The sequence below is a fragment of the Sorghum bicolor genome, chromosome 8 (genome assembly GCF_000003195.3).
Source record: "Sorghum bicolor cultivar BTx623 chromosome 8, Sorghum_bicolor_NCBIv3, whole genome shotgun sequence".
Classification (NCBI taxonomy): Eukaryota; Viridiplantae; Streptophyta; class Magnoliopsida; order Poales; family Poaceae; genus Sorghum; species Sorghum bicolor.
The window spans coordinates 15830180-15856999 of NC_012877.2; the positions used below are offsets into that span (position 1 = coordinate 15830180).

Consider the following 26820-nt stretch of genomic DNA (forward strand, 5'->3'; position numbering starts at 1 on the left):
GTTTTGTGGTAGAACGAGTTTTCAGTCTTATGAAATGATGTCTCCTTCAAGAGACACCTCTTCAGTGCTCTCATCAATAGAGGAGTAAGATTAGCAGTTAGTACTACGAAGGGGTATATGTCCCTTTGATAGTAGACAGTTCCTATGAACAGTTGCTTTTCTCAAACACACGCGTCCCCTCACTTGTATATAATCTAAAGAGATCAATGAAACAGACAGTTGTCCCTAAATCACTGTTCATTTACATTCGCATTCAACACGGTATGCTGACTGCATATTCAATGAGGACCATTTTTCAAGTACGTCAGGAAATCAACTGGAATGCACAAGGCATTTCCTCAGATCCACATACTCTAGCGACTAAACAACAAGTTCAGAAAATCATAAACTTGTGAATATTGCAAATAACCTGCCAGAAGCATTTACTGATTGTAAGGGTGTCCTTAAATCCTCTTAACTTGCTTGTAATGTGTTCGAAAGAGTGGAAATACCCATAAAAATCATTCAACTCCCACTTCCAACGAAGAAGGGGAGAAGTACGGCCGCTCCTAAGGATAATGTTCCAAATAAGAGTCCAAGAAAATGGAGGTCTAAATCCTCCAAAATAGCAAATCCAAGCCAACTTCAAGTTGTTACACACCAATAGTGGATAAAAGTCCAACACCATGACCAAATCCACAACCCAGATGAACGGTGCATCCAAATTATGATCCTAGGACATCGAAACACTCTGACTCTATAATTTTGGGGAATAATGAGTCAACTAATAGGGTGAAAAAAATTTCCATCAATTAAATCACTCATATATACTATTTTCTCTTTATTTTCCTATAAGGTTTAAAGGAGTTTTTATAGCATATCTATATATACATATTTCTCAGATTTTACAGCTACATTGATATGAAATGATGTCTCCTCTAGGAGACACCTCTTGAGTGCTCTCATCAACAGAGGGATAAGATTAGCTGTTAGTACTACGAAGAGGCATTAAGATTACAGTTTTTTTTACAAGTAATAGAATTTTATTAACAGCACGAGGCTGAAAGAACCATTACAGAGTTAATGGTTACAGCGTTGATTACCCGTAGGACGGGGCAATCATTTCCATGACTAGGATTAGTACAACTGTTGGAATATGCTAGCTGATTGGACCGAATAGCCTGAAATGCCTGTCTTGCCATCAGCTATTTGGTTCTGGTCCCTTTTTATCCTGCGCACCTGTAAGCTGCTAGTTGAAAGTAGATTTGCTGCAGTCTGAGTGTAGGCTTAATTCTCCAATCTAGAGGGTTTGAGTGATTGAATTCATTGAGAAAGTGCACCAGTTGTTGATTATCAGACAAAATTGTGGACCACCTGCATTGAAGTTGGTTGAGAAGGTTGGCTGCAAAAGCCAAAGCCGCCGACTCCGCCGTTATTACAGAAGAGGACTCCTGCATAGTAGCTTTGATAAAAATACTTGTCCATGACTGTTCATCCGTGTTGATTATGAACACACCTAGGCCCGCTTGTCTAGTGTCAAATGTAGCGATGTCTGGCGTTGTGGCCACATCTATGTAGCATCTATTTCCTACAATAGAACTAGGAAAAGGAACCAGGTAACGATCTGTTGCAGAGATCGTTTGATGACTCCTTTGCCCGATTCCTGCGTGAGGGTTATTAACATAGAAGTGGAGGTTATCCAAGGGAGAAAGGATTGGATTTTTCAGAGCATCCAAATGGGCGTTTATGTGAGCAGCTGCTGCTTGCTGGATCTGATTTGCTGTCCAGGTTCTCCTTTGGAACCTGTTGTTATTGCGAGCCTTCCAAACCTGTTGTTATTGCGAGCCTTCCAAATGTACCAGAGAATAAATATGTTGGTACATAAATCCTGCTCTGTTGCATAGCAGTTAGTACTACAAAGAGGCATGCCCCTTCAGTAGTACAGTTCCTATGAACAGATGGGAACCAACTTGGCTTTGATTGATTTGAACAACATTTACTAACGTGTTTGACAACATGGGAGTAAGTTCAGTTCTGAACCCTCGGGCACCTAGCCATCTATACCATCTCGAACTCGTGAAATCAAGCATCAGAAGTTCAGAACCGAACTTAACTCCCAGCTTTTCAAGCACGTTTGTTAATTTTATTCTTTTCAACCAATGCCAAGTTTATTCCTTTGTAAAGTTTTGAAGTCAAACTTCTTATAATTTGGGATGGATTGAGTATAACCAAAACTTTATCCCCAAACAGTTATTAAACACCAATGCTTCAACTTTTGAGATGGCACCTGTAACTGTAAACTTCTGCCGTTAAACAGTTGAACAGACCAGAATCTGAAGATCTTACAGACAGTTATTGAGGCTGTGAAGCTCAGTTTCTGCAATCAGCACCTTAAGATAGAGCAGCACTGGTAGAAGAGCAGAGAAAAGGTCTGTCACTGTGCTCACGCTGTAAGCGGTATCCAGGTAGAGTTTTTTTTTCTAAATATTTATTTTATAATAAGGGCGTCCAGGTAGTTTAAACATGCATGATGCCTGAAAAGCAGTAGTTCACACATGAAATAAGCGTGCAAGAGTTGTACAACCACATCCCAACCCAGATAGTCCACAATCTGGTAATAAAACAACCTGCTAGAGACTCGGGGCAATAGATAGCCATACCTTGCTTGCCCACTTACACCATGGCTTCCACCTTCCTTGCTACAATGAGCCTGGTCATCACTCTCATGATGTCAGCCTCTAGTGCCACCACTGCGGCACCTTCCACACAGATGGTCAACAGTGACATTGCCACCACGGCGCAGGAGATGCAGCGAGCGCGCTACTTCACCTTCGTCATGCTCGTCAGGATGGTGCAGGAGAAGATACCACGTAACACCACCTTCCTGATGCCCAACGACAGGCTGCTGTCCACTGCATCCATCTCTGAGAGCCAGGTGCTGGAGTTCCTATCCAGGCATTCCATCACTGCGCCCCTGATGTTCAACGACCTCATCAGGCTTCCCAATGGAACAGTAGTCCCCACCCGCCACTTGGGTGACATGATCACTGTAACCAACATCAAGCATCAGAAGCTCTACTTCAACGGCATCGAGCTCACAAGTCCTGATCTCTGCCACTTGGGGGAGTCATTCAGGTGCCATGGAATAAATGGAGTCATAAGGCCAACAGCAACACGAAGAGTAAAAGCGGCAACTTGCACTCGCTACACCGCTCCAACTTCTGCAGCACCAGAGAAGACTGTGACCGAAAACCAATCCTTGAGCACATCTTCTCTACCATCTCCCAACACAAGTTCTTCCACGATCCCTGCTCACGAACCTGCAGCAGAAAGCCCTCAAAGTTCAGACACTTCTATGTCAAAAACTAGATTGGCTAGTACTACCCTAGTGATAGCATTGATGTTTTCCATTTTTTAAATCTGGATACAAAGCCAGATTCTTGTTCAATGAATGAGTCTTCATTCGAGGAAAATTAGTGCACAGGAGATTTTATCTTTGTTATGATCTAATAACATAAACTTTATAGAAGTCTGATAACTTCACCTCATACATTATTAATACCACAATAAAACTACCAGCAACAACTTACAAATAACAAACATAAAGTTAAATGAATTGCTACCTGTAAGGCAGACATACTAATGAACTATACTTGCTCATCTAGGACATAATCTAGAACCATTTTCCAAATCAAAACAAAATCATAAAAGTAAAGTGCCAAGAGAACAAAAACTTACCAGAATCAGGCGCAAGCTCAACACAAGTTTAACAAACCATTCTGCTGGCACTTCAGAAATAGATGGATGAAAAAAGAATAGCTAATATCAGTATCACTAAGCTGAAAAATAGCAATGTCTTTTAACCATACTACCTACAACAGGTGGATTGCTCAAACTTAAAAAATCAAATACCGCCAAGATTCACAATTAAACAGGGCAGAAACAAACCTGGAAACTTCGAAGTGAAATAGAAAATAGATGCAAAAAAGAGGGACTTGCGTACACAAAAAAATATATACAATTTATTGGTGGGAGAGGTTGATTATTCGTCTATTTGTTAATTATTACTCCCTCCACCCCCAAAAAAATGCAATCCTAGCTTTGAACCTGGACAAGCGCTTGTCCAGGTTCAAAGCTAGGATTGCATTTTTTTTTTGGGCGGAGTATAGAAAGAACTAGGAACAACTGATAAACAACAATATACATAAACTAGGCAGCAGAGCAAGCCCAGAAAAATGTTCAACCAGACTGAATTAAAAGAAACCAGTCTTTTGCCAGGTATACATAACAATATTAGTCAGCAATACAAATTTGTAAATATGAGCTTATCCACTATTTCTAACAGATATAGTGAACTGGGTCACAACCTACATCTTCAGTCACATCTTGACTTCTAAAAGATAAGCCAAGATAGATCTGAAACAGGAAACACCCACACACAAGGTTGGAATCAACATTATCACAACCTGGTAACAATTAACTGCAATAAAGTAAGGAGTTAATACGCATACTACAATTGCGCCTCCCAATAATCTAGTTAGAGCCATGCTAAGCAAGCATTGCATGATAGCTCGATTAGTTTCCTTTTTTCTGGCTGTCATCGCCAGAATGTTGCAGCTTGTTGTTAAGTCCTGCCTCATCAGTTTTGTGTTGTTTGCCTTCAAGCTTTTCCTACAGAGCAGAAAGCGGAACAGAGATGTTAACATATGTACTTCAGCAGAACAAAAATGAGAAGTTGCAGGCCAACCTTTAGTGAGTTATTCTTTGATAGAAGTTCCTCATACTCTTTTCTGATACGATTTACTTCATCTCTAAGTGAAGCATTTTCCTGCTTTAAAACATCTGCACGTTGAGCCAACTCCTCACATTCAGCCTGCAAAACTCACATTTGTTCTCCATCAACTAGCTGACAACATAGTGGTACCCAGTACAGTCAAGTTGAACTAACAATTACCTGTTTACGCAACCTAGATCTGCGTGCAGACTCCCTATTGGACTGCTTTCTTCTTTGCCTTTTGAGTTCACGTTCATCCTGAACCACAAGAAAGTCACGTGAATAGCTTCTCCAGTTGCCAGATTGATATATGTTGAATTTGTATCCACAACTTGTCTTGTGTCAATTCAATCTCTAATAAAATTAGCACAAGGCATACACCTCTTACAAAATATATCATGAGAGCAAGATTTAGATAGAAATGATGCAAAAACAAGTCAAGAAAATAGCAATTTGTGGTCAAAGACACAACACACACTATATTCTTAAACTGTGTACACAGTACTGTAACAGGTACATTATACCAGAGCTAGTAGAAAATATACTCGTGCAACAGTTTGATTTCAATTTCATCGACTGAATTTATTCTAAATAAATATATTTTATAATCACCCCTATTGCAAACGATCAGGCCAGTGGACAGATAATATGGTGTGCACAAAAATGCAAACAGAAATAGCACAAAATACTCATAGAAGGAAAAGGTGGACACACAGTGCATACAAAGCAGAGTAAAAAGAAGACAAACCTGTATCCATTGCTCTGCTGGGACCACAGCCCCTGGAACTGTTGTTGGGGTCACTTTGCCATGAATTGCAGGAGCAGAGCTTGCTGTGTTGGCCCAATAGTCCATTCCAATATTTAGGTTTGTAGTTGGACCAGTTACTGGGCCACTTGATGGCATGGGCACGATTGTCATAGCTTGGTTCAATTTTCCCTCAGATGGTGAACGTGATGCACCATTCTGGGAACTTCGAACATCTGATTGAATGCAAATTGGCAAAAAAATGATAAAGTTCAGAAAAATGCAAAAGAAGCAGCCAAGTAGATATGTACATACACATACCTCCATCTTGCTCCTGTCCACTTTCCTTGTGATGTGAATCCTGTAAAAATTACTCAACGATGCAAAGGCGCATTAGGACAATCCCAAGATAATATCAAGTCATAATGAATGCCAGAAATATTTGACCACATGCAATTACATTGTAAACCCAACTGTGACAAGAATGCACAGCAACTTGAAAGGCATGCTAGTGTGGTCCGGAATATTTGGACATCAAACAAAGTATATCCAAGAGGTCAACAATGTCAAGAGGCAGTTCTCATGGATATTGGAAAAGATATTACTCCCACCATTTGTATGATCCTTTGACTAAAATCTGGTCAGACTTTTGAAACTTTAACCAATGAGAGCCCTCAAAATATTCAGTTTGGATATACAGAAGTATGGGTAGATTTTTCAGCAGTAACACTTTTGATATCACATAATTTGTTAGACATATTGTAACTAGTTTAATAGAAAAGTTGAGGTCAAAGTTATACATCGAAGACTAAAAAAGTCAAAAACATCATATATATTTTTACTGGAGGGAGTATTTTTTAAGAAAAAAACTTTAAATGGATTACAAAACAGATTATTGTGTATACATAACGAATACACAACAAAAATGAAGGAGCAATTCAGCAAGACTTACATTATGAGAATTTTCTTCACTCCCTTCACTTGAACTGTCACTGCCACTTTCGCCACTGCAAAGAGAAACAGCAACTTGTTCACTGATACTTATGGAAGGATGCACACAAGAACATATGGTGTTTAAGGTTACAACAAAAATACCTTTGAGAAGTGGCTCCATTAGCCGATGCACCAGAGGTCTTACCATGTTCACCGGTATTCTTTCCAGTAAGCATGTTCAAGCTGCCCAAACTTCCTTTGGATCTCTTTGTTGGACTTTTATCTTTGCCTTCAGAGGGTTTGCCATCAGTATCACCAGCTGCAGCAGTAGTTCCCTACAAAGCCTAGATGCATTAGGCTCCCCCATACTAAGCACAAGAAAGATTAATCTAAAAATATCATGTCTTACAGTAGCATCAGCATTGCCATTTGGAGAAGTAATGGCATAAGGAGTAAATGGATGTGCACCCTGCACAATAGCACAATGACAAACCAAGGTCAGCATTGCCATTTGACAAGTACATAGTGAAAACTAAAGTCATGTGATGAACATACCGGGGGCATAGATGGGTGGGCATATACTCCAGGAGGGTACATGACATATGGTGGCGGTGGTGTTCCATATGGTGGAATCATAGGCTGAAAGAAGGTAATGAGAAAAATGTGAACCAAAAAACCTTGTTATTATGTTAACTACCCATTCACTAGCAAAAATCAATTTGTTTGAACCATTCAATTTACCTTTAAAAAAATAAATATCAGTAGTACTTTTGGTTCAGAACTATATTTTTCAAATAATGTCATGTCACTTTACGGAAATAAGGAAAATTTTCCATATACAACCCTCGCATTTGCAAATAGTAGCAGATGGGTATAAGTATTGTTAGTAACAAAAAACATAGAACTAATATACAAACAATGCTTTCTATCAGACAGCTAAGTTCACCCACTTGAAGTGCGTACAGTTAAACAACCCTCTAACTGATAAAAAAACATGAAAAGCAGTCAACTATACTGAAAACACAAACAGATGGCTAAAGAGCTAACCTGAGCTCCCCACATGTAAGGATGACCCTGTGGACTTGATGCCACAGGTGAAGGGAAGAACCCATGTGGTGGGATTGGAGGATATGCCTGCAAAAGGACCATGGAACATAATTATTAACAAAAGTCTCATTGGTAGAACACTACTTATAAAATTATTAGAAGGATAAAGAAGTCAACCCCATGAATCAAGAAAAGAAATATGCTGTGCATGAAACACTTCTTCATTTTGAATCCATAATAAATATATATATGCCCATTCTGATTATCAGCATGTCTTTGCTTTCCACTATGTTTATAATGTGTTGATTGCTATCATTTTATGGTAGGGACTACAGATTTACTAATTGTGGAAACGAATGTTGCAACTGCTAGATACATATTTATTTCCTCCTAGACTAGATTGTGGTTGGGTTAGTTGGGTTGGAGGGGAGGAGGGGAATCACTCTCACCTGGAAGCTGGACCAATCAGGATAAACAGCCGGTGTTGCAGCACCTGAGGTAGCAGGTGGCTGCTGCTCCTGTTACAGGAAAGGACAAACTTTTAGCAAGTTAATCTTTTTTTCATTTAAAAGCTAATGCCACAGGCCCAGCATCAAGAACCTGAGGGGCAGATGCCTTGGTTGTCTTAGACGGTGTATCTGCTCCACTGCTTCCCATGGTGAATCACAGAAACAGTGCAGCAACTAGTCCATTGTCCGTAGACAAATGAACCAGCATAAAGCAAAACCTGAATTGGAAAAAAGAAGAGCAAATGTAAGCTAAAATATAGCATGAGATCCCTTGCAAGGAAACCCAATTTAACTGTTCAAGACAAAATATACTACACTTTCAGAAAACAATATCCAAAACCCTTATCATGTTTAGCAGTAAAAGATTAAAGGGCAGATACAATCATACAAGTGATCCTACTCACTTGAAGTGCAGAATAAACTAACGTTAGATCATATGCAATCCTGACAATTAATCTCTCTGTCAAATCAAAAACAGACAACTTTACTAATGCTCAATGTCATCAATTTTTCCAGAGTATTTCATCACATCACCAAACACTATAAAACACTTCTTTTTGGGGGGAATGAGACACTATAAAACACTTGGCACGTGTAATTCTGACACTAAAATTCCCCCATACACCAATAGAAACTACATGATAGTCCCACAAAACCTTACACATACACAAGAAAAGACTGCCATGGAACTGTACCTAAAGCTCCTAGTTTTAAAAACAACAACCTTGACCCAAACCACATACAAATGATCTCACGGCATCAATACTTGCTACGAATATAGGAACTGCAGTAAAATGTCGGATCATCTGAATGAGGCTCCTCCAGCTCCCATGAGCTGCAGTTAACCTAACTAAACCCTTTTTTGAAACTATAAGCATGTCAGTGACAACGCACAGATTAGCCGTACCATACCCAAACTCCTCCCACCAATCCAAAACGAACCCTAAACTGGAAATCTCAAAGCCCGTCACTCCACGAGGCTGCTGCACCTGCTCCAGAGAAATTTCGGGCCACGCTTGGCTCACCAAGACAAAACGAAACGCGTACGCGCCCGCGCCACTCAGCTAACTACACACGAATCACACCTAAACCCTAGCATCGCCGTCGATCCAGCAGCAGCCCAGAGCTGGAACCCCCGCGCACCCAAGCCATGCAGCGCGCGGGGAGCTCAATTCAAAAAACCACGCGGCGGCTAGATCCGGTCGGTGGGTGGGTAGAGTACCTGTCAGGGGCCCCGAGCCGGCGCCGGATCCGCCGCCGCGGAGGGCGGGGGATCGAGGGGGAGGAGGGGCCTCGGGATCTGGGCGCGGGAGGGGAGAGTAAAAGCTGGGGGTGGGGGGGAAGGGAGGGAAGGAGAAGGGAGTGGCGCGCGGGATCACCTGGGGTGTGGTACGGACGGTGTCCTAGTTGGGAGGGAGGGAGCGTGCAGGGACGGGGTCGCTCGCGGGGCCGAGGAAGACGACGAGGCTTCGGAGCTGGAGAGCGGGCGGGCAGGAGAGATGCGTGCGACGCGACGCGGCTCCGGTTCGCGACTGACGGAGTGGGGGTGGGCCGGTGGGGTGGGGTGCTGTGCTGTGTGCTGCGTGGGCGCCTACCCGTAGGGCAGGCCAGCGCTGGCTGGCAGGGTGACTAGGCTAGCGTTCGTTGGGGGTTCGGTTTCCGCGTCGCTTTCTCGTTGGCTGGCAGGACGGGGTAACTATTGCGGGGGCAAGTGGGCTCGTGTTTAGTTTGGACCAAAAGTTGTAGATTTGCGGTGTATACTTTGAGCCCAGCCCATGTCCCCGTGGGCTGCTTGCTGTACTGTTCTTTTTTGCTGAGACCTTGTTTACATGCGAAAAGATTTTGGATTTCGCTACTGTAGCACTTTCGTTTGTTTATGGTAAATATTGTCTAATTATGGACTAACTAGGATCAAAAGATTCGTCTCGCGATTTATAGGTAAACTGTGTAATTAGTTTTTATTTTCGTCTATATTTAATGCTTCATGCATGTGCCGAAAGATTCGATGTGACGGAGAATCTTGAAACTTTTTGGTTTTTAAGTGAACTAAACAAGACCTGAGTACTGTTGACCGACTGTGTGACGGACAATCTTCATTGCAGCGAGGAGCTCCATTACATTGCTGGGCTTATAGCGGGGCAATTGTATTTCCTGGCGGGGGTTGTAAATTGACATGCTCTTATTTATGAGCCTCTTATAATTTACTTATAAGATTACTTACGACTCAATTGGAAACCAAGCTTAACGAGTTGAGACTAATGAGCCAAGCCGAGGTCGAAAATCATTCAAAAACCCAAGTCATTTTCAGCTAAAAAATGAATTCAATCGGAACACTTTTGGTGTATTTTGGCCGATAAAGAAAACCCTGGGTTTTAGGTGTTCTCTGACTCCCGGTGCACAAAGACAAGCTAACAAACGCTTGAGGGACACTAATTACCCTTGTTTTTCTTCTGAAATTGAGAGGATCTACCGAATTTCCAACATGACATCCTAGATGTGTAGAGCAAACTTCTCGTCGTATCTAGTAGAAGCTCAGTTGCTCACATTAATTCCTCCTTGACCGCTGATTCTCACCGAAGGTCCAGTCCTAACTCATCCTAGTGACAGACTAGATCTCCGGTTAGATCTGATAACCTCTCGGGCTGCATAGAAATATTATTTTTCAGAGTTCTAGTATTTTGGTGGGTGTCTAACATGGAGTTGAATGAGTGGTTCTTATACTGCACTTTTGGATGTCTATATGTACTAAATACTAGTATGCATGAGTCACATCTACACGGTAACAGTTAGGCTTTGTTGAGTTCCCTAAAAATTTTGCAAATATTTTTAGATTCCCCGTCCACCGTTGCACGTTCGGGCATTAGCACCGGTCGGGAAGGGCCTGTTGCCCCGGTTCCCGAGCCGGTGCTGTCCTTCTAGAACTAAAGTCCACCCTTTAATCCCGGTTCGGGGAACCGGGGCTAAAGCCCCTCTTTAATACCGGTTGGTAATGATCCTGCCAGGGCTGCCACGTTACAGGACTCTTAAAGGGTTTCTTTTTTTTCACTTCTTCGGTTCTGTTTATTGTTTTTATATAAAAATAATAGGCTTTTCAATACATATTTTTGCTGATACAATAATATATTTATATTACACGCATATTAAGCATATATAAATGAAAATTATAGCCTTAGTTTTATAATTAAGCTTTGCCTATAATAAAATGAATAGGCCACATCAAAAATTAAATAGATATGTAAAAAGTTATATATATATATATAGTTTTATAAGTATAAAATTCGTAGCACATATATACATAGAGTTTTTTCTCCCAATGTCTAAAAACGATACAAATGATCATCGTTGTTTGGAATAAGAGTTTCGTTGCCGTTGAAGTGAAACTCGCCGTTTGGATTGATCACTTGCTCGCGGAGAAATCCTGCTATCGTCTCTTGTATAGCTTCGATTCGGTCTTTTGTATGACCTTTTCCCTCAACCATTCCGTCTTTAATTTGAAATAAATAAAAAAGGTATTAGTTACCTAAGTTATTCAATATAATTCAGGAGATAATGAAAAGAGACATGTAACGTACTCTGAGCGTCTCTGTGGGTGTTTGATTGACTTGTGCCATCATGAATTTGCACACGTAATATGCACATAGATTGTTCCCCCTTCTTGTCTTAAACACCACTGTACGATATATATATATATATATATATATATATATATATAATATTCACGACCACGACAATAAGAAGGCTAAAAGTTAGTGAAAGTTTGCTAACTAGTAAAACTTACTTGTGGATGAATTATGTTAAGCGGCGCTTTACATCCACTGAGATGTTCACGGTCAATAAATCTTTTCCAAACCCTACACACAGTTATTGTGGATCGTGAACTAATAATTACAGAGTCATATTATGATATTCTTCTAGTTGAGATCGACATTACGTACCTTTGAATAATGTTTACCATTTATTGATAATTTTCTTGTGGCTTTCTCATTGAGTCAAAGATTATCAACCGGTTCTTGGGAATTTCAATGACCATGAGTATCCAGTGAAAGCTGTTTACATACACATATATATAGTCAAGCCTATATATAACTATATAAAACTTGTCTCGAATAATAATAAGTAAAATAAAATATGCATGCACTTAATTACTATATAACTCACTCAAAGTTGAAGGGGAAGAGTATTTTTTTGTTTTTCTTTTTGCTTCACAAAGAACCTCATAATATTGGTGTAGACTTCTGTCTCATGAGATGCTGTCCACACTGCCTGCGGAGCCTTGAAAACAATATAAGGGTCAACGAACCCAATACTATTGTCATTTCTGATTCTGAGCTCTCTCATTTGGTGCCTGCATATATACATACAAATCCTAAGTGTGTAAGGATTATATACATGTAATTAAAGAAGTTAGAAGTATAATAAAAAAAGAAATACTTACAGACAAAAGCAGCTGACAAGAGATTTGTCGAGAGCGTCGAGGTGACATAATTGGTGTAATTCTTCGAACTGCACGTATATGAGGTCATCTCCACGGAAGTAGTGATGTTGTCTAATACGAACAGAAATCCAATTATCTCCCCTTTTAGACGCCTCAATGCACCATTTGTTTATTACAAACATTTGTGTGCCGAGCTCATGTAAACGCTGAGGGTTGAATAGACTCCTGCCCGGTTCATATCTTGCCCTCCATTGATCAACTACCTCAGCTTTTTCAAATGTTTGACATCCAATAATGGCGGCAATTTCTTTCATATTTAAACCGCTCTGTCCAAAGTAATGCTCAAGCGAGTCTAGCTCAGACAACGCTAAGGATTTCTTTGGCATCAAGTCTTTATTTGAGCCGTATTGATTTGACACAATCAAAGGGGGCACCGGTTTTGATACTTCTCTGAGTTGTGGGACCCCCTTTCCTACTCTCTTTCTAGGCTGTGAAGACTTGACCAGAGACCGCTCATAGTCCGAAAGTGCTGGCTTTTTCTGAGCTTCCTATTGCTTCTTTTGCTAGTCTTCCACCTTCTTCCTCAGTTCCTCTGGCTTTACATAAAAGTACGGCTTTTCTGGGTTAAGCCGCTTTTTCCTATCCTCCTTCAATTTATCAAAAAATTGTTTCACCTCAGCTTTGGATGCAGCAATTACCTCCTCTTCACTCTTTTCATAAGGTAATTTTTTTGGTGTCTTAGCTCTCTTTGCTCAGGCAGCCTTCTTTGGAGGTGGGACCGATGACTTCGGTCATTCTTGGGTGGACCGCTTCTGACTATCTCGCTTTGGAGGCGAGGGGACCGATCGTGTACTCTTTGGAGAGGGCAGTGCAGGCGGTGGAGGTGGTGGGGCCGATCTTTTTGGTGTTGGAGAATGCGATGGAGGAGTTGGAGACCTCGGTGGAGGAGGTGGAGACCGTGGTGGAGGCGGTGGCGGGGTCGGTGTGGCCGCCGCAGGTGTTGGAGGAGATCCAGCATTGTCACCGCCCGCACCGCAATGTGGAGAACTGGACTTAGGTTGGAGGAGTCCCTGCAAAGAAAACAATTACAAGTTTTGTGAGCAAACTTTTTTAAATTCAATACATAATAAATAATATAAGAAGTAAAATCACACACAAACCTATGGTGAGGAATAATTATGAAGCGCTTGCGCCAACAAATAAACGTCTTCTCAGCTTCACCTAAGGTCTTCTCTCCGTCTCCCCCTTCTATTTCTAGAGGCACATTGCCACAACCTTTCTCAACCTTATCAACCGAGACGCTAGCATATCCACCAGGTACTGGTCGATTATGGATTCTTGGAGTTCTCGTTCGGTCGATAAGGTTGACAACAGCGATAGCCACCTTTTTTGTAGCATTCCCATCTGGTACATGCAGCTCACAGGTAGTAAAAGCCTCTGTGACATCATCCACGGAGAAGTGTAGCTTCGTGTCATCCTGAATGGTTGGTACTTCCGTGGATGCGCAGCTGCTTTTCAACTGGCCTGGGGGGCTAACGTTGACCTCAGGCTGTGATGTACCTTGCTCTTTCGTCATTTGACTAAGTGCTGCTTGCACTTGCCTTTTAATCTCCGCCTGCATCCATTCTTCACGAGCTTTCTCGCGCTCTTCTGACTGCAGAACAAAAGCTTCCAACCGACGGATCCGCTCTGCCTCCTCATCCTTCTTTCTCTGGCGGCTTCTGTAGGTATCTTGATCAGCTTGGAATGATTGCAGCCACGGAACTGCCCCATAGCCTCTCGTACGCCCACCATGCTCAGGATTTTCAAGCGCATAGGTGAGTTCATCCTTCTCCCTGTTAGGCCTGAACTCACAAGACTGAACCGCCTCTCGTGCACGGACTAGTCTCTCTGCGCTCTAGAGATTTCTTGGCCCCAAACTAGCGCCCCGGTGTCTGGATTCATGCTTCCCCCATGACCGTAGAACCAATGCTTGGAGCGCTCGCTCCAATTCTTTGCTATTGTCTTGGGTGTGACCCCCCTAGCAAGCATCTCTTGTTCCATTCGGTCCCACTTGGGAACAACACTCTTATAACCACCCGATCCCATATGATGGTGGTATGTCTTTTTACTTGCATTCTCTTTGTTTCTAATGGCTCGTTCCTCGTCCTCTTCTGATGTTTTGTACTGCACGAAGTCATCCTAGAAGGCCCTCAGCTTTACATATTGCTTGAGGTTGAAATTTGGAGTCTCGTTTTTCTTGACAAATTTATTGTACAAAGACTTCTTCCAATTTTGGAACTGTACCACCATCTTCTTCATAGTCCAGTCATAAATTCGCACCTTCAACTCTTCATCGTTGGTGTCGAAGGTGAAAACGTCTGTGACGGCTTTCCAAACTAACTCCTTGTCACGATCAGAGACAAAACTGATCTCAGGAGCACCTCGCTTCTCTCTCCATTCACGAGCACTGATCGGTATTTGATCTCTCACAAGGTATCCATAGTTGAAAGCCCAAGTTTGGTTTTGGTAATTAATGACACCAAGTTGCTAATGCCTTGTATCTAAGTGATGTGAGTTAGGCATAGCAACACATGTGATGAAGGTGCATGGTGGCATGGAAAGGTGGCCACATGACTATAAAGAGATGAACCTTGATGTGGAGATCATGATGATAGACGAGGAGCAAAAGTTATCAAGGCAAAGGTATAAACATAGAGTTTTACTTTTGCCGGTCTAAGATGAGTAGAGAAGTGATTGACCGGGTTTAGGATAGATAGCCGACTATCAAGAGGGGAAATCATGGTCATCTCTCGAATCAAGTGCTACTAGGTCCATATCTTGAGCATATGCATTAGGATCTAGTAAAGTGCTAACTTAACTCCTTTGGTGAAAATGTTTGTGAAAAGCTAACACACATGCACTTTGGCGGTGGACACTTGTTGGTGTTAGCACATTTACAAAGGAGGTGGAGTTCCTAGGGTTTAGAGGGGTTTGGGTTCCTCTCTCCCTCCCGCCGAGCTTGCGAGGCGGGATTCGGTGCTTTTGAGAAAAAAAATTAGTGTATATTTTCTATTGCGCCGGTAGGAATTTTGGAGAAGTCGCGGGAGTGTTTTCTCACTGAGAAACACTCACCGGACGCTGAGTGCGGAGGCACCGGACGCTGGCCTCAGAGTCTGGTGTGCTTGACCCTGCTAGGGTTGAGCACCGGACGCACTCTGAGAGCGTCCGGTGGTTAGCGTCCGGTGTGAGGGCGTTTTGCGACCCTCTCTGCGCATGGGTCTGGTGAGCACCGGACGCTACGAGTGCATTTAGAATATTATTAGCCTATGCTTGTGCCCACAACATCAAGCTCTATCAAATGGATGTGAAGAGTGCATTTCTCAATGGATACATCAATGAGTTGGTTTATGTTGAACAACCTCCTGGTTTTGAAGATGACAAGAAACCCAACCATGTGTACAAGCTCAAGAAGACATTGTATGGTTTGAAGCAAGCACCTAGAGAATGGTATGAGAGATTGAGAGATTTCCTTCTCTCTAAAGGGTTCAAGATGGGAAAGGTTGACACTACTCTCTTCACCAAGAAGCTAGGCAATGACTTGTTTGTGTTGCAAATCTATGTTGATGATATCATTTTTGGATCAACCAATCAAGACTTTTGTGAAGAGTTTGGAAGAATGATGGCTAATGAGTTTGAGATGTCCATGATTGGAGAGCTTAGTTACTTCCTTGGTCTTCAAATCAAGCAAATGAAGAATGGCACTTTTGTGAGTCAAGGAAAGTACATCAAGGACATGATCAAGAAGTTTAGGTTGCAAGAAGCTAAACCAATGAGCACACCTGGCACAAATGATCAATTAGGTAGTGATGCAAGTGGCAACATGGTAGATCAAAAGCTATATCGGTCCATGATTGGAAGTTTGCTCTATGTCACCGCATCAAGGCCGGATGTGATGTTTAGTGTGTGCAAATGTGCAAGATACCAAGCTTCACCTAGAGAGAGTCACTTGAAGGCAACCAAGAGGATATTGAGGTATCTTAAAGGCACTCATGATGTTGGATTATGGTATCCCAAGGGGTCTAACTTTGAGTTGATTGGATATTCAGACTCTGACTATGGTGGATGCAAGATTGATAGAATGAGCACAAGTGGCACTTGTCAATTGCTAGGAAGGTCTCTAGTTTCATGGTCATCAAAGAAACAAAATAGTGTTGCACTATCAACCGCCGAGGCCGAATACATTAGTGCCGGTAGTTGTTGTGCACAATTGCTTTGGATGAAAGCTACCTTGAATGACTTTGGAATCAAATTCAAGAATGTGCCTTTGCTATGTGACAATGAGAGTGCAATCAAGATGACACAAAATCCGGTTCAACATTCAAGAACCAAGCACATTGACATAAGGCATCATTTCATAAGAGATCATCAACAAAAGGGTGATATTAGTATTGAAAGCATTGGCACCGAAGATCAACTAGCCGACATCTTCACAAAGCCACTTGATGAGAAGAGATTTTGCAAGTTGAGAAATGAATTGAACATACTTGACTTCTCCAACTTGAGATGAGTGCACCCCCACATTTCTATATGACATGCCTCTCCTCCAACAAAGCAAGGTAAAGTTGGTTGACATAGCATTCATACTTTGCTAAGGACATGATTAGAACATATAGACATGTTTGCATGACAAATAGGCTCATTCATGAAAATCAAAAGATTTTGATGTATGTATGGTACCACTATTGCTTCTATGTTTGATTGATCGAGTGGTAGCATATGACATGTTTGTGAGCTTGTAAGCCTAGTGTTGGATCTAGAATATGAGCTTAAGATGTGTAATTCAACATGGTTAAGATAACCCTTATACTTTATGAGGTGTGAAAAAGCTTGTCCTTGGATCAAACCAAATTACATACTCTAGGCAAGTGATCTAGATTGAACCATAATTTGACCCTCACATTGATTGACTTAATTCTCACTAAAATTTGAACCTTTGTGGTCATTGATGACAAAGGGGGAGAGAAACAAAGATAAAGTTAAAAAGAGGGAAGAGAAACAAAGATAGGGAGAGAAAACACCTTTAAACTTGAGCACACAATTAGGGGGTGCAAGCTCATGAACCATTTCTGCATTTGTATGTGCACTGACATAATGAGTTGTTGCATTGCAAGTTTAAATTCACAACTCTTGTTTGATTGGTGCTTGCTAGAAATAGAACTTGAATGATGCTTTGAATTCTAGCATAGAGTTTTATTTTTATGTGGTATCTAGACATATAATGTGATCTCACGAGGTATCTTGAGATTTTGATGTATGTCTAGCTACATTGGTGCTAAGGATGGTATATTGGCGACTCCGATTGGTATCACACTTCAAAGGTCCATTTTATATACCTTAGCATCATTTTGGTAGTAATAAATCTCCCAAAACTCTAATTCATGCATATGTGCAAACTTGAACCAAACTCATGGAAGCACATATGTAGGGGGAGCTAGTACTACCAAAACCGAAGTTGAAATGTTTGTCCAACCTTGTCTCATGATTAAAATGCTTTGGACAAGCAATTCAAGTTAATTATGATTTCATTTCATATCTTTGTGATGGTTGTCATCAATTACCAAAAAGGGGGAGATTGAAAGCCCAAGTTTGGTTTTGGTAATTAATGACACCAAGTTGCTAATGCCTTGTGTCTAAGTGATGTGAGTTAGGCATAGCAACACATGTGATGAAGGTGCATGGTGGCATGGAAAGGTGGCCACATGACTATAAAGAGATGAACCTTGATGTGGAGATCATGATGATAGACGAGGAGCAAAAGTTATCAAGGCAAAGGTATAAACATAGGGTTTTACTTTTGCCAGTCTAAGATGAGTAGAGAAGTGATTGACCGGGTTTAGGATAGATAGTCGACTATCAAGAGGGGAAATCATGGTCATCTCTCGAATCAAGTGCTACTAGGTCCATATCTTGAGCATATGCATTAGGATCTAGTAAAGTGCTAACTTAACTCCTTTGGTGAAAATGTTTGTGAAAAGCTAACACACATGCACTTTGGTTGTGGACACTTGTTGGTGTTAGCACATTTACAAAGTAGGTGGAGTTCCTAGGGTTGAGAGGGGTTTGGGTTCCTCTCTCCCTCCCGCCAAGCTTGCGAGGCGGGATTCGGCGCTTTTGAGAAAAATTAGTGTATATTTTCTATTGCGCCGGTAGGAATTTTGGAGAAGTCGTGGGAGTGTTTTCTCACTGAGAAACACTCACCGGACGCTGAGTGCGGAGGCACCGGACGCTGGCCTTAGAGTCCGGTGTGCTTGACCCTGCTAGGGTTGAGCACCGGACGCACTCTGAGAGCGTCCGGTGGTTAGCGTCCGGTGTGAGGGCGTTTTGCGACCCTCTCTGCACATGGGTCCGGTGAGCACCGGACGCTACCAGTGCTTAGCGTCCGGTGACCCTGCGTTTTGCGACCCTCTCTGCGCATGAGTCCGGTGTGCACCGGACGCGTCCGGTGTGGACCTGCAGAGCGTCCGGTGGTGCGCAGGTGGCCGTTAGAATCTGACACGCGAGATTCCTGAAGGACACGTGGCCTTCCCTTGAGCACCGGACGCTGGGGGTCGAGCGTCCGGTGACCACTTAGTAGCGTCTGGTGCCCCCATTTTCAGCCCGGTGAAAACAGCCAACGGCTAGTTTCTTTGAGGGGCTTATAAATAGAAGGTGGCCGGCTTTGGGAGGTTCTCTCTTGCACATTTGATTACTTGAGGCATACTTTGAGCTAGAGAACACTCCCTCCACTCATCTCCTTGCTTGATTGCTAATCCTAGTGAGATTGAGTGAGATTCAAGTGCATTGCTTTGAGAATTGCATTTAGTGGCACTTGATTCTTGAGTTTGCTGCGGATTTCTTGTTACTCTTGGGTGTTTCCCGACGCCCTAGACGGCTTGGAGCAGCGGTGGTGTTGAGCTCGTGATTGGAGATTATTTCGAGCTTAACCAAGTGATTTGTGAGGGGTTCTTGAGCCTTCCCCGCGGGAGATCGCAATTGGCTACTCTAGTGGATTGCTCGTGGCTTGGAGGATCCCCATCTTGTGAGTGGATGTGCGGCACCCGCTGAGGGTTTGGCTTTGGATTGCCAATTAGCTCGTGATCCATCAAGTGGGTGTATCGCCACAACGAGGAGTAGCTTGCCGGGAAGCAAGTGAACCTCGGTAAAAAATCTTGTGTCATCTCTTGCCGAGGATTCTCTTGTGATTGTGAGTGATTGATTGGATATATCTCTACTCTATAACGTTGGTATAACAATCACTCTCCACTCCTTACTTTCTTGTATACCTTGCTAGTTGTTTAGCTTGTTTAGTTTAGTCTTCTTGTTTAGGAGTTTAACTAGCCTTCTCTTGTTGTTGTGCTTTAGTGTTTAGCCTTGAACTAGTTTGTATAGGTGGCTTGCATAGCTTAGTTGAGCTAGTGCTAGAATTGCTTCGCCATTTGTTTTACTAACTCACTTGTTTAGTGAAGTTTGTAGAAATTTTAAATAGGCTATTCACCCCCCTCTAGCCATTTGGACCTTTCAACAGTGATTAACATATTTATTTGCATGTTCACCAAGTGGTCTGCCTGTAGCTATCTCAAACTCGGAGATTACATAGCGGCCCTCCAACGGCTTTTTTGGCCCTCGTGGAGGTACGCTTCTCCCTGTAGAGGTCGATCTAGAAGGCTACACGTAGATATACAAAAAAATACTAAATTAATAACCAAGTAAGTCTAAAACTTCTTGTTGCACGACAACAAGTTGTTGCTCAGGCGCATTGCCCTCTTGTTGCTCAGGGGCATTGTCCTCTTGTTGCTCAGTCGGATTGTCTTGCATGATCTTGTTGTAATCAATAAAGTACTGACTACCGTCGTCGATCATATTTTGAATGGCATCTTCCATATATTCAGGATCATCGTGAGGACGGTTGGCTATTTCTATGTCTGCAACCATATATATATAGAATATATATATATATATATAAGATAAAAAATACACTAGAATAATATAAGTGCTAGAGTGCTCCAAACTAAAAAATAGTACTAAAAAATAATACGAACAATAACACTAGAATAATATACTAGCACAATATATTTCATAACAATTCAAAACACTACAATTCATAATATACTAGAATAATATACTAAAAAGTTTTTTAAGCCAAGTAATACACTAGAATAATATACTAAAAAATAATACTAGAATAATAATAAAAACAATAATATATACAAAACACTACAATTCATAATATAGTAGAATAATATTTTAAAAAGTCTTAAGCCAAGTAATATACTAGAATAATGTACTAAAAATAATACTAGAATAATAGTAAAAAACAATAATATATACAAAACACTACAACTCATAATATACTAGAATAATATACTAAAAAATCTTTTATGCCAAGTAATACACTAGAATAATATACTAAAAAATAATATAAAAAATAATACTAGAATAATAGTACAAACAATAATATATACAAAACACTACAATTCATAATATAGTAGAATAATATACTAAAAAGTCTTAAGCCAAGTAATATACTAGAATAATATACTTAAAAAATAATATAAAAAATAATACTAAAATAATAGTAAAAAAACAATAATACATACAAAACACTATAATTCATAATATACTAGAATAATATACTAAAAAGTGTTTTAAGCCAAATAATATACTAGAATAATATATTAAAAAAATAATACTACAAATCAAAACACTACAATTGATAATATACATGTGTATATATATATATATCTCTATATATACATACACATATATATAATATATATATATACATATATATATATACACATATATATATATAATATACATATATACATATATATATATATATAATATACATATATACATATATATATATATATAATATACATATATATACATATATATACATACACACACATATATATATAATATATATATATATATATATATATATATATATATATTTCAGTGTGGTCTAGTGTATATAAATATAATAACATTCATTTATTTTTTTAGTATACTTAATTAATCAATATATATGTGGAGAGATGCATGGCGCTAGCTGTGGAGGAAGTTCTCGATCTGTACATAGCACACGGAGGAGATCGATGACGGTGGCCGGCTGGTGGTGTTCCCTCTGGCGGCGGCGCTCGTGGAGGGCCGCGGCGGCGCCGGAAGGACGCGGCGGCGCTGGGAGTTGAAACGGTGCGACGGCGGTGAAGACGACGAACGGCGCGGCGCTGGAGACGAAGAAGATGAACTGCTCAGATCTAAGACGTCCATGACTTATATAGGGGTAGACCATTTAGCACCGATCCGTGGCTGGAACCGGTGCTAAAGGGTCTTTAACACCGGCTGGTAACACGATCCGGTGTTAAAGGGTGATCCTTTAACACCAAGGGACCCTTTAGCATCGGTTCCAGCCACGGACCGGTGCTGAAGGGTCCATGCGCGGGCTCGGGCGGGGTCATGAAATTTTCAGGACCCTTTAGCATCGGTTCCCACTATGGACCGGTGCTAAAAGCCCTGTTTTTTAGTTTAGGGTTTTTAAAGTGTTTATATATATAGTTTATATTATAAATTATATAGTAAATTAAATATTTTGCATAATATTTTTTAAACAGTGACATATATTGTAATTTTTTAATGTACACATAAAAATCTTTAACCTTAAATATCTTACTGTATTTTTATAATTTACAATAATTTTGTAAGAAATGTTTAGTATTTTGTTAATGGAAAAATATATTATTCCAATAAATTTATAAAAACTATATCCAATCAACTGGAAATCTATTTTGACATCATATTGACGTTAAACTTTTTATTTTTGTAATTTATTACTCGGAATGCTAGTAGGGTATAGTTTTCGTCAAATAAAAAATCTATTTATCATATAAAAATATATATCTTGATGAACACACCCTTTGACCGAACCCTAGATGGTCCCAAATAGAAAAGTCATGAATACAAAGTTTGTTACACTCATCAAGTTCTACATTTTGTCTTATGGTCTACTTTTCATTTGGAAAAGTTTGAACCACTGAATTTTGAAATTTTTAGAGAATTCATAGCCACGCAGCGGTTTCGGAACCCTAGATGGTCTAGAATGGAAAAGTCATGAATACCAATATTGTTCCACTCATCAATATCTACATTTAATATATAGACCATTTTTGTATTTGACAAAATTTTGGGAAGGTGTAGCTGAAAATCCACAATTGACACATATTGTTTCATATAGTTTGTGTGAGATTCAAAATTTGGTGGGTATTGTTAACTTAAACTTTCTCAAATGAAAAAATTGTGTATATAAAAAGTTTAGATCTTGATGATATCTAACAACTTGGTATTCAAAATTTTTTTATTTTAAGTAATTTAGTTTGTCATTTGACCATGTTTGACCAAAACCCGTCTTGGATTTTAAAGAAATGTGCTTAGGATTGTGTCGGCGTCTAGACTCGTCGTCTAGACACAAACAAGTGATGATTCTGCGTATCTACCTAAACCCGGATGGTGATGCAAGTGGAACACAGAGAATTTATACTAGTTCGGGCTAAGGATGCCCTACGTCCAGTGTGAGATCGGGGGTCTATATTGCCTTGCACCCAAGAGTGCTTGTAGTAGGGGTATACAAGCGGGTTGCGAGAGAGGGCTAAGTCCCAAGTCTCGACTTTGTGTGGTGGACAGAGCGTTACTCGCTACTCTGGTGTGTGAGTGAACTTGCTTGGAGTTCTAGTGTTGTGTGCGTGGTGAGTCTGCTATGGATGTGAGCCCTGGCTCCCCTTTTATAGTCTTAAGGGGACACAAGGTTTTTACATGTGTTGACCGGTGATCTTCCTCTTGTTCGACGACAAAGCTATAGTCTCGACCCTGTAGAAGCTTGTCCATCCCATCCTTGAGGCATGGCTGACAGTATGGTTGCTCTTGTGGAGGGTCGCCGAGCCCTTTTGAGGTCGTGGGGGTCGGATCGGTGACACTGCAGCTTGTCCTGTAATAGTAGGAGAAGACAGCCAATAGTGACACTGGTTAATCTCTTCTATACCTCTTTTACTATGGGGCGGTACACCACAGTGAAAGAGGTAAGGCTGCATAGTGAAAGAGGTAAGGCTGCATAGTGAAAGAGATAAGGCTACAATGACCGGGGTGGTTGGAATAGTCGCTGCCATGCCCTGCCGCGGTATGGGGATCACAGCGTCCGTCATATCGAGGGTACGACCACCGTGCGTTGGAAGCCTGGCTCCAAGATGGGGGCTCGGGCGAGGCGGTGTCTGCGCCCGAGCCCAAGAGGGGTCGGGCGAGACGGAACTTACGCCCGAGGCAAAGGGGTCGGGCGAGGCGGAACCCGTGCCCGAGCCCTGGCGATTTTGGGTGTTCTACTTTTATTCCCCTTTTTTGTATTTTTTATTTCTTTCATTTGGGTATCCCTTTTTATGGTACCCAAGAGTAGCCCCCGAGCCTTTGGAGGGGTGAAGGCTCCCCTTCAGAGTCTCTCTTTTAAGGGACAATTTTGGTTGCTTTGGAGCTACTTTCTTCCTTCAGAGGGTGCGCGCGAGCGCACCCACCGGGTGTAGCCCCCGAGCCTTTTGGAGGAATAGTGTTATTCCTTCAAAGGCTTTTACCCCTGAGTGTTGTAGTCGGGAGTATTTGAGGGATAGGTTGCGTGTTCTCTGCACGTAGTGCCTGTTCCCCTTATGCGAGGAAGCCCTCGAGCCCTTTCCCCATAAGGGTCGATCGGGTTCTTTCTCGTCTTGTAGTTACGTCCCTCATTCATCCTTTCATTCGGAGGAGGGGTGGGTGGCATCGTACTACCCTCGATGGGCGAGTATCGACGTTCCCCGAGAGCTGCAAGTGGGTAAATCCAAGTGGATGTCCGAGTCCCATTCGATAGGGGTCGGCTGGTGGCATTATGGGCACATCTCGAAATACCCGAGGGCAGTCACGGTGGATGTCGGAACCGTTCGATAGATTCTGAGGGCTCGATGCCTCCCTCGATGGGATCCCACTCGCGTGACACCCGCGTGGGCCTTGGATACAACTGGCAAAGGTGCTCATCCTCAGTCATCCCTTGCTCGGTCATCCTGAGGCGATTGTTCGAACACACTTAGTGGGTCAGTCTCGCAATCTCTAGAACGTAGGCATCAATGGCCTGAGGATTCTTACCTCGGGAGGATTCAGATTGATTGTAGTGGCGGGGTCAGGCGGGACGGAAACCGCGCCCGAAAGCAACCGCCCTGCATCTCGGCTTGGGCGCAGCAGGGGGTCGGGCGCCGCTTGCCCTGGAAGGAACCGCCCTGACATAACTTTTCAGGGCGCCCCTTTTGAGGCAACTTGCGTGGGGAGTCGGAACAGCCGTGCCGTAGTGCCTAGGCCGGATGTGACGCCTCACCTGCGAAATTAATGTGTGCGTGCAGTGGGCGTGGGAATCAGGAGAGTTGGGCGCTTCGAGTTTTTCACCTGATCAGGGAGCGGGCGACGGTTGCTCTTTTCCCCGTTGATCTTCTGCGCGGGAGGTGTGGCCGCGGCGCGCTCCTTCTATAAAAGCAGTCGCGGGGGTCCTCTACCCCTTTTACCTGTCTTTGCCCCCAAAACGCTCCTGCCTCCTAATTCCTTTGCCGCCGCCTTCTCGATACCCTCCACAAGCGTCCTCCTTCGCCCGCGGCCATGGCCGGCGACGATGCGTGGCCTCCCTGCAATGTGACAAGGTCCGCGCTGGAGGCGCGTGTGAAGGGCGGACTTCTCCATCCTATCACGGATGAGGGGTCGCCGAAGTGGATTGTTCCCCCGGTGAGTGACAGGGAGCCAAACCCGCCTCCGGGCTATGTGGTTTGCTTCCTGTCATTCCTGGAGCGGGGGTTCGGAACACCCGCCGGTCGACTCATCCGGGCCATTCTGCACTACTACGGGGTGGAGCTGCATAACCTCAACCCCAATTCAGTGATGCAGGCGGCTATCTTCGCCACAGTGTGCGAGGGGTTCCTGGGGGTCCCTGCCCACTGGAACCTCTGGCTCCACCTCTTCAAGGCAGATATGTCCTCCCACAACGAGGGAGGGGAGAAGAAACCCCTGCAGGCTGGCGGTTGCACGTTGCAGCTCCACCAGTCGTGCTCCCACCTGTACATCCGGAGTAATATGCCAACGTCCAACCGGGGGTGGCAGAACGGGTGGTTCTACCTCCGGAACGACGGTGGGCTGCTCCCAGAGTACACCGGCAATATGGTGGTCGAGTGCCCCGAGAAGTGGGGGTGGGGCGCCCCTACGGAGGAGCAGAAGAGGCTCGGTCCCCTTCTTGCGGGGCTCGAGAACCTTCGTCAAGCTAGGGTTACTGCGGCCACAGTGGCGACGGCTTTCCACAAGCGGAGCCTGCTATCGCTGGCGCAGCAGCGGGCGTTCATGTGGGAGATGACCCAGGAGGTCCCCTGGGTCGGGACGCGGATGCTGGAGGAGCCAGTGTCAGCGACGGACATAACCACCCGGGTCTTGAGGGGCCACGCACCCGGATCTGAAGGATTCCTGGTTGGATCCAATGCGCCCCGAGAAGGGCTACATTTCTCTGGTAAGACACTGCTTTTGATTTTGTGTCCGTTTCCCTTCTTCCTTGCCTTAGCCTCGATCGCCGCTTGTTTGTAGGGAATGGGGATCGTCAAGGACTCCCTGCCCCTAGTCTCGGAGGACAAGGAGCTCCGGGCCAAGAATCAGGCCCAGAACGAGGAGCAGAAGAAGGCCAAGGAGGCGAAGAAGGCGAAGAGCGCAAGGAAGGCGCAGCACTGTGAGACCGCCGACAAGAACCGCCGCGAGGTTGAGAAGGCGGGGCTCCCCGCGCCCGAGTCTCCCGAGACTTCGGTCTCGGATGTAGAGGGCGGGGGAGATACACACGGGCTCAACAAGCTGGCGAACGAGGAGGACGAAGATGAAGTGATCCCCCCTGTCGGCGAGGGGATCAAGGCCCCAGAGGGGTCGAAGACCCGAGGGGGTCGGAGGCCCCTGAGGGGTCTCAAGCACTGGGGGGTGAGAGAATCACCCCCTATATCATTGTGGACGATGAAGAGGGTGGCGCCCCACGAGAAGGCTCTGTTCCCCCGGGTCCCCAAGAGGGGGAAAGGGCGCCGGTCGGTGGGTCCGAGATGCCCCCACAGCCGGTGGCGCCGGAGGGCCCAACTGAGCCCCGCCCATTGGCAGGGGCGGAGGTGGAAGGCTCGGCACAGGTGCCGCAGGTCGTGGCCACCGTTGGAGCCCCCGTGCCAACTGCTGGGGAGACGGGGATCCGCCCGATGACCCTCGGCACTCCGGGAGGCGCCCAGGGAGCTCCGAGCTCTCAGAAGAGTGCCGCCCCCCGAGCAAGGTATGTGCTAGCTTTTTTATCTTTCTTTTGATTTTTTGTTTT

At 43.2% G+C, this 26820-nt stretch overlaps 2 protein-coding genes across 3 annotated transcripts; one reads left to right on the forward strand and one right to left on the reverse strand.

The window, feature by feature from the left end:
• On the forward strand, window positions 2762–3430 carry LOC8058191 (FAS1 domain-containing protein SELMODRAFT_448915). Its single transcript, XM_002442006.2, has 2 exons — window positions 2762–3220; window positions 3416–3430. The coding sequence occupies exons 1-2, from the start codon at window positions 2786–2788 to the stop codon at window positions 3428–3430; spliced, it is 450 nt and encodes a 149-aa protein (XP_002442051.2). The 5' UTR covers window positions 2762–2785.
• Window positions 4166–9522, reverse strand: LOC110429775 (bZIP transcription factor 68-like). Of its 2 annotated transcripts, none has more exons than XM_021446310.1 (13): window positions 9367–9522; window positions 8079–8205; window positions 7928–7996; window positions 7479–7565; window positions 6987–7070; window positions 6841–6900; window positions 6594–6766; window positions 6451–6505; window positions 5820–5859; window positions 5502–5734; window positions 4934–5011; window positions 4727–4852; window positions 4166–4650 (listed from the first exon to the last, which is right to left on the reverse strand). In XM_021446310.1, exons 2-13 carry the CDS (start codon window positions 8133–8135, stop codon window positions 4555–4557), a joined length of 1158 nt encoding a protein of 385 aa, XP_021301985.1. In that variant the 5' UTR covers window positions 8136–8205; window positions 9367–9522; the 3' UTR covers window positions 4166–4554. The 2 variants fall into 2 exon arrangements, with proteins under 2 accessions (XP_021301985.1, XP_021301986.1); XM_021446311.1 differs by having other exon boundaries at window positions 9210–9521.